At 39.3% G+C, this 9,370-nt stretch overlaps 1 protein-coding gene across 1 annotated transcript; it reads right to left on the bottom strand.

The window, feature by feature from the left end:
• Nucleotides 1–2,379: 2,379 nt before the first annotated feature.
• On the bottom strand, nucleotides 2,380–8,404 carry LOC311115695 (troponin I, fast skeletal muscle-like; the record flags this gene model as incomplete). Its single annotated transcript, XM_084190847.1, has 5 exons — nucleotides 2,380–2,457; nucleotides 2,955–3,131; nucleotides 5,209–5,298; nucleotides 5,622–5,750; nucleotides 8,336–8,404. 5 exons carry the CDS (start codon nucleotides 8,402–8,404, stop codon nucleotides 2,380–2,382), a joined length of 543 nt encoding a protein of 180 aa, XP_084046973.1.
• Between the last annotated feature and the right edge of the window lie 966 nt (nucleotides 8,405–9,370).

The raw sequence follows: 9,370 nt of genomic DNA, 5'->3' as shown, positions 1-9,370 counted from the left end.
ACAAAGATCCTTCCCTAGCTATGTGTGGCTTACATAACTGACATATATAGGCTGACATAACTGACCTAAATCAGGAGGTTTGCGTATGCTGATATTAACTATGGGTAGTAGGAAGTTACACCGTCATTTTTAGTCACAACAAATGTGATGTCACCACACTCCACATCCACCCACCTCTACTCTCCTTCCTTCTTCTCAGCCTCTTCTCCTCCCTCTGTCTGCTCCAGTTGGCTCTCAGATCCAGAGTCCAGCCCAGTCATACTACGTTGTTTTCACAACTTGCTCCTCGGGTATTAGTCCTCTTCAACATATTCAACCTCAAGCTAACCTGTAAAGAGGTAGAGAAAAGTACTGAGTGGATATCAAAGTAGTCATGACAGTATTTAGTCATTGGAAATGTACTATATAGGTAATATTAACTTACCGAAAGTGCGAGAAAAATAACTATTTTTTTTTTTTTTTTAGTTGAAGAATACATTTTACATCAAGTATTTTGTATGAGAAAGTAGGATATGATCGTCTTGGTGTAACTTTAGGTTTTTGGTTAGATTTTTTTCTGTTCTAATATGTTGTCAATTGAAAAATGCCACAACTATCTTTCGCTGTTTTGACTAAGAACTCCTTAGGCGCAGACCAATAGGACCTGATCTACGGTTCACTGCGTTCTCAAACACCATATTATGTTGAGTGGTAGAAACATCTCGTGACATAGCCTCATTGCTGTTCCTAAAACATTACCACCTGAACTCTAAAACTTGAAAAACTATTCCATGCTGGCATCATCAGTTCAATAAAATAATCCACAAAGTCTGAATTCCATAAAGTGGTTCAGGATTACGTCCACCTCATTGCTTCGATTACGAAAGCAGGCACAGGTAAAGTGATGGTATAACAGCGGCGTGAAATTCAATTACCTCTGGTCGTAGTACTAGCAGAAAGGCATACGAAAAAGGGGCTATAAATCAAAAAAGATTCCAGCAAATAATTTATTTTGAGAAATTGAATTGGAACAAAGGAATAAAGTATTAAACAGTAGTACAGGTTGTTTTGATTACACACATTAACATCTCTCACAACATTCCCAGAGAGATGGAACTACCTCTTAGATATCACAACAATTCATTAACATCTGTCACAACATTCCCAGAGAGATGGAACTACCTCTTAGATATCATAACAATTCATTAACATCTGTCACAACATTCCCAGAGAGATGGAACTACCTCTTAGATATCATAACAATTCATTAACATCTCTTAAAACATTCCCAGAGAGATGGAACTACCTCTTAGATATCATAACAATTCATTAACATCTCTTAAAACAGTCCCAGAGAGATGGAACTACCTCTTAGATATCATAACAATTCATTAACATCTCTTAAAACATTCCCAGAGAGATGGAACTACCTCTTAGATATCATAACAATTCATTAACATCTCTTAAAACAGTCCCAGAGAGATGGAACTACCTCTTAGATATCATAACAATTCATTAACATCTCTTAAAACAGTCCCAGAGAGATGGAACTACCTCTTAGATATCATAACAATTCATTAACATCTCTTAAAACAGTCCCAGAGAGATGGAACTACCTCTTAGATATCATAACAATTCATTAACATCTGTCACAACATTCCCAGAGAGATGGAACTACCTCTTAGATATCATAACAATTCATTAACATCTGTCACAACATTCCCAGAGAGATGGAACTACCTCTTAGATATCATAACAATTCATTAACATCTCTTAAAACATTCCCAGAGAGATGGAACTACCTCTTAGATATCATAACAATTCATTAACATCTCTTAAAACAGTCCCAGAGAGATGGAACTACCTCTTAGATATCATAACAATTCATTAACATCTCTTAAAACAGTCCCAGAGAGATGGAACTACCTCTTAGATATCATAACAATTCATTAACATCTGTCACAACATTCCCAGAGAGATGGAACTACCTCTTAGATATCATAACAATTCATTAACATCTGTCACAACATTCCCAGAGAGATGGAACTACCTCTTAGATATCATAACAATTCATTAACATCTCTTAAAACAGTCCCAGAGAGATGGAACTACCTCTTAGATATCATAACAATTCATTAACATCTCTTAAAACAGTCCCAGAGAGATGGAACTACCTCTTAGATATCATAACAATTCATTAACATCTCTTAAAACATTCCCAGAGAGATGGAACTACCTCTTAGATATCATAACAATTCATTAACATATATCACAACATTCCCAGAGAGATGGAACTACCTCTTAGATATCATAACAATTCATTTAGCCAGAGACGAAAACAAACAACTGAAGAAACGAGTCCTGTCTGGATAACTTAGTAACCAAAAGACAGAAGGTTGTTCAAACGGTCTCAAACATCTTCTTTCTGTCTGATTTATCTTCAATGTTCTTCCGCCAGTCACCCACAGAATCTTTGTCCTGGGTGGGAAGAGAAGTAGATCAAAATATATTAGTCTAGAGATTTTGATGTTTGATCCGTGTAGGTTTGTTTCTATATGTGCATATCACTTGAGTAACACAACAATTCATCCCGAATAATAAAAATCATCCACATTGGAGTGCTGAGTTGAAATGTGGTCCTCTGTAGCTCAACTGGTAGAGCACGGCGCTTGTAACGCCAGGGTAGTGGGTTCGATCCCCGGGACCACCCATGCACAAAAATGTATGCACGCATGACTGTAAGTCGCTTTGGATAAAAGCGTCTGCTAAATGGCATATTATTATTATTCTAAATGGCCTAACTATAAACACAATCACAGTAGTTTCACCACTTTCTAAGGTGTCAGCCGATTGTGGCAGTGATTACGCTCACAATATTTGTATAATAACATTTGGTGTCAGCAGTGGAATCCTCTGTAACTCTCATACACGGAAATCTACTGATATTAAGTTATAGTACTTGGAAGCAAACCCACCTCCTCCTTGACCTCCTTCTTGACTTGTTTCAGGTTGGCCCTCAGATCCATGGACACCTTGTGTTTGGAGCCCAGCAGAGCCTGGAGCATAGCGTCGGCAGACATGCGTACTTTCTTCAGGACGGGCTTCTTGAACTTGCCCTTCAGGTCCTGTACTTTTATCTTCAGGTCCTCAATCTGAACCGAGAGAGAGAGAGAGAGAGAGAGAGAGAGAGAGAGAGAGAGAGAGAGAGAGAGAGAGAGAGAGAGAGAGAGAGAGAGAGAGAGAGAGAGAGAGAGAGAGAGAGAGAGAGAGAGAGAGAGAGAGAGAGAGAGAGAGAGAGAGAGAGAGAGAGAATGCTCGTCAGTGAAATCCTCAATATGGAAAGACAAATAAAGTTCAGTATCACTAAACTAACACACACACACACACAACACACATTACACACTATAAACACACTACACACTCTATACACTATACACTACACACTACACACTACACACTACACACACTACACACATTACACACTATATACACACTACACACTATAAACACACTACACACTCTATACACTATACACTACACACTACACACTACACACTACACACACTACACACACTACACACACTACACACATTACACACTATATACCACCTCTTTATCACTACAGTATATCAGATATAACCCCACCTCTTCATCACTACAGTATATCAGATATAACCCCACCTCTTCATCACTACAGTATATCAGATATAACCCCACCTCTTCATCACTACAGTATATCAGATATAACCCCACCTCTTCATCACTACAGTATATCAGATATAACCCCACCTCTTCATCACTACAGTATATCAGATATAACCCCACCTCTTTATAACTATAGTATATCAGATATAACCCCACCTCTTCATCACTACAGTATATCAGATATAACCCCACCTCTTCATCACTACAGTATATCAGATATAACCCCACCTCTTCATCACTACAGTATATCAGATATAACCCCACCTCTTCATCACTACAGTATATCAGATATAACCCCACCTCTTTATAACTACAGTATATCAGATATAACCCCACCTCTTCATCACTACAGTATATCAGATATAACCCCACCTCTTCATCACTACAGTATATCAGATATAACCCCACCTCTTCATCACTACAGTATATCAGATATAACCCCACCTCTTCATCACTACAGTATATCAGATATAACCCCACCTCTTCATCACTACAGTATATCAGATATAACCCCACCTCTTCATCACTACAGTATATCAGATATAACCCCACCTCTTCATCACTACAGTATATCAGATATAATCCCACCTCTTTATAACTACAGTATATCAGATATAACCCCACCTCTTCATCACTACAGTATATCAGATATAACCCCACCTCTTTATCACTACAGTATATCAGATATAACCCCACCTCTTTATAACTACAGTATATCAGATATAACCCCACCTCTTCGTCACTACAGTATATCAGATATAACCCCACCTCTTTATCACTACAGTATATCAGATATAACCCCACCTCTTCATCACTACAGTATATCAGATATAACCCCACCTCTTCATCACTACAGTATATCAGATATAACCCCACCTCTTCATCACTACAGTATATCAGATATAACCCCACCTCTTTATAACTACAGTATATCAGATATAACCCCACCTCTTCATCACTACAGTATATCAGATATAACCCCACCTCTTCATCACTACAGTCTATCAGATATAACCCCACCTCTTCATCACTACAGTATATCAGATATAACCCCACCTCTTCATCACTACAGTATATCAGATATAACCCCACCTCTTCATCACTACAGTATATCAGATATAACCCCACCTCTTTATCACTACAGTATATCAGATATAACCCCACCTCTTCATCACTACAGTATATCAGATATAACCCCACCTCTTCATCACTACAGTATATCAGATATAACCCCACCTCTTCATCACTACAGTATATCAGATATAACCCCACCTCTTCATCACTACAGTATATCAGATATAACCCCACCTCTTCATCACTACAGTATATCAGATATAACTCCACCTCTTCATCACTACAGTATATCAGATATAACCCCACCTCTTTATAACTACAGTATATCAGATATAACCCCACCTCTTCATCACTACAGTATATCAGATATAACCCCACCTCTTTATCACTACAGTATATCAGATATAACCCCACCTCTTCATCACTACAGTATATCAGATATAACCCCACCTCTTTGTCACTTTTGCCAACTTTGCTGCCCAGGTCGTATCTCTCCTCATCCATCACATCAATCTTCTGGTGCAACTTCTTACACAGGTCCTGTTCAGAGACAATCACAGCGACTCATAACACGAGACAGAGAGCCAATGTGTTACATTACAAACATTGTTGTTAAAAGGGCTATCAATAATGTAAAATGTAGTAATTGTATTGTTATATTGTGAAAGGAAATGATAAAAACTACAGCTGGATTTTGATGTATTTAATTTGATTGATTATAGAGGGCAGCCCAATTCTGATATTGTTTCTACTAATTGGTCTATTGACCAATCACATCAGGTCAGAGCTGATTGGTCAAAAGACCAATTAGTGAAAAAAATATCAGAATTTGGCTGCCTGTCTCAAAGCAGCTTATGTGATACCTGGAGTTCTGCGATGGATCCTGGGAGCTGCAGGGGAGCGACATTTTCACTCATGTACTGCTTCCTGTCCTCTAAGGACTGGGCTTCCTCTGCCGCTATCAGTTCCTGGGCGATCTGGAGCATTATGCTCTGGGGGACAGAATCAACACAGCCACCGTTTTATTAATGTACTTGGCAGATGCTTTATCTAAAGCACTTCACATGTGTACAGTTGAAGTCGGAAGTTTACATACACTTAGGTTGGAGTCATTGAAACTTGTTTTTCAACCCCTCAAAAATGTATTGTTAACAAACTATAGTTTTGGCAAGTCGGTTAGGACATCTACTTTGTGCATGACACAAGTAATTTTTCCAACAATTGTTTACAGACAGATTATTTCACTTATAATTCATTGTATCACAATTCCAGTGGGTCAGAAGTTTACCTACACTACATTGACTGTGCCTTTAAACAGCTTGGAAAATTCCAGAAAATTATATCATGGCTTTAGAAGCTTCTGATAGGCTAATTGACATAATTTGAGTCAATTGGAGGTGTACCTGTGGATGCATTTCAAGGCCTACCTTCAAACTCAGTGCCTCTTTGCTTGACATCATGGGAAAATCATAAGAAATCAGCCAAGACCTCAGAAAATTAATTGTAGACCTCCACAAGTCTAGTTCATCCTTGGGAGAAATTTCCAAATGCCTGAAGGTACGACATTCATCTGTACAAACAATAGTATGCAAGTATAAACACCATGGGACCACGCAGCCGTCATACCGCTCAGGAAGGAGACGCTTTCTGTCTCCTAGAGATGAACGTACTTTGGTGCAAAAAGTGCAAATCAATCCCAGAACAACAGCAAAGGACCTTGTAAAAGCTCGAAAGTATCTATATCCACAGTAAAACAAGTCCTATATCGACATAACCTGAAAGGCCGCTCAGCAAGGAAGAAGCCACTGCTCCAAAACCGCCATAAAAAGCCAGACTACGGTTTGCATCTGCACATGGGGACAAAGATCGTACTTTTTGGAGAAATGTCCTCTGGTCTGATGAAACAAAAATAGAACTGTTTGGCCATAATGACCATCATTATGTTTGGAGGAAAAAGGGGAAGGCTTGCAAGCCAAAGAACACCATCCCAACTTTGAAGCACGGGGTGGCAGCATCATGCTGTGGGGGTGCTTTGCTGCAGGAGGGACTGGTGCACTTCACAAAATAGATGGCATCATGAGGAAGGAACATTATGTGGATATATTGAAGCAACATCTCAAGACATCAGTCAGGAAGTTAAAGCTTGGTCGCAAATGGGTCTTCCAAATGGACAATGACCCCAAGCATACTTCCAAAGTTGTGGCAAAATGGCTTAAGGACAACAAAGTCAAGGTATTGGAGTGGCCATCACAAAGCCCTGACCTCAATCCTATAGAAAATGTGTGGGCAGAACTGAAAAAGCGTGTGCGCGCAAGGAGGCCTACAAACCTGACTCAGTTACACCAGCTCTGTCAGGAGGAATGGGCCAATATTCACCCATCTTATTGTGGGAAGCTTGTGGAAGGCTACCCAAAACGTTTGACCCAAGTTAAACAATTTAAAGGCAATGCTACCAAATACTAATTGAGTGTATGTAATCTTCTGACTCACTGGGAATGTGATGAAAGAAATAAAAGCTGAAATAAATCATTCTCTCTACTATTATTCTGACATTTCACATTCTTCAAATAAAGTGGTGATCCTAACTGTCAGGTGTCAGTGTGCAGCGATAGGACAGAGTCAGGCGCAGGACACAGAACTGAGTAACAGACAAAATTTACTCTAAAAGAAACAATCTAATTTCCACGCAGGGAAATAAACCAGCTCACAGCAGTCATAAACACCAAAACAAAGAACAATCACGCGCAAAACCATGAGGAAACCAGAGGGTTAAATATGGAAATAATCATAACGTGATGGGAACCGGGTGTGTACAAACAAGACAAAACAAATGGAAAACAGAAACGTAGATCGGTGGCAGCTAGAAAGCCGGTGACGACGACCGCCGATAGCCGCCCACACAAGGAGAGGCACCCAACTTCGGCGGAAGTCGTGACACTAACTGACCTAAGACAGGGAATCTTTACTAGGATTAAATTTCAGGAATTGTGAAAAACTGAGTTTAAATGTATTTGGCTAAGGTGTATGTAAACTTCCGACTTCAACTGTACATTTACATTACATTTATATTTAAATTGGAGTGTTGGGTTTAAAAGGTGTAGATCTAGTTATGGTAGAAGGTTTGAACCCTAAGCAACCTGCCTACACATAGTTTGAAGTACAATACCAACACAGCTACTGTAGTAGGTCAAAGCTGTGTGCTGGAAAACCTTGGTAGAGCATGGGTGGAGTAGGCATTGTGGTGTTCATGTGAAATTCCTGTCTTTTTTTTCGCCTTCAGACCAATACCTATTCGCACTTAAAATGTAGTTTCTTGTTTTTAATATAGTCATGTCTTGCTAAGGGATAGGCCTCAAAACAGTGATTGTCTTTTATATTTTTGATTTGTAATATAACACTTGTTATCAGAAAGCGGTTGGATTGTTTGTATAAATCGTACAAATCACAAGTGGCATTTTTGTCATGATGCTTAAGAGGTAAGAGATATCTAAGCTGTTTCTACAAGGTCTGTTGAGTCACTGAATGGATAGAATCTTAGAGAGGTCATGAAGAGGTCAAGAACGTTGCCGTTGGTTACCTTCAGATGATGCTTGCGGCTCGATGACATCTTTTTCCTGTCAGAAAACGTGAGCACAATCAATGTCATTATCTTGTTGTTCATGAACAGGTATGACCATTTTTTTTTTTTTTTTTTTGTAAAAGAAAGACAATTCTGGATAAATGCCAAATATTCTGTAGACTTTTCTATAATGTTGAAATCCACTTTTACTCACTCAGACATGATGGCTGTGTGGTCTTTTCGCCGCCTGAGGAAGAGGTAAAAGCACTATAGTTAAATGATATTCTGGTGGTTTTTAAACGATGAATTACATCCAATGAAAAATGACACAAAGTTGCGTGGCAGGCATGACACACATATCACAGTTCCAAGAATGATCCCCTTGTTCCTTCACTTCAAAACCAAAATCATCAAAATGATCCTAATCCATCTTTCTCCTCCAAATGCCAGAGTGGTGGATAGGATTTCCATGGCTGCGTTTACACAGGCAGCCCAATTCTGATCTTTTTCCACTAATTGATCTTTTGACCAATCAGATCAACTCTTTTAACCAATCAGATCAACTCTTTCGCCAATAATTAGGGAAAAGCTCAGAATTGGGCTGCCTGTGTAAAGGTGGTCATTATGGCTGTTGTCCAATCCGCTCACGCCCCATGGTGGTATGTTTAAAGCATTACACCAGTCCACACAGTTTTGTGTGCATACTGCGACCTGGTGAGAAGTTTGTGAAAAGTCAACAAATCCAAGAATCGGCCTAGCTGTGTCCCAAATTCACTATATAGTGCACTACTGTTGACCAGAGCCCCATGAACTATATAGTGAATAGGCTGCCATTTGGGATGCAGACCCTGGAGCCTTCTAGAAGAGTCTTCTGTCAGGTTTCAGGTCTCAATTACACCATAAGAGCAAGTACTAAAAACAGCCTCCATAAAATCTCTCAACAGCCAACTGTTAAAGACATGGCATGACAGTTTGCGGTGCGTCTACTGGGTCACTAGACAACATTAGTTTAGTTCTAGGTGACCAATCAATCCAACAAGCGAAACGGCTTTT

This window comes from Coregonus lavaretus (assembly GCF_964263955.1).
Source record: "Coregonus lavaretus genome assembly, contig: HAP1_SCAFFOLD_6956, whole genome shotgun sequence".
NCBI lineage: Eukaryota > Metazoa > Chordata > Actinopteri > Salmoniformes > Salmonidae > Coregonus > Coregonus lavaretus.
Note: the sequence above shows the minus strand (reverse complement) of the source record. Positions and strands in the feature narration are given on the sequence as shown.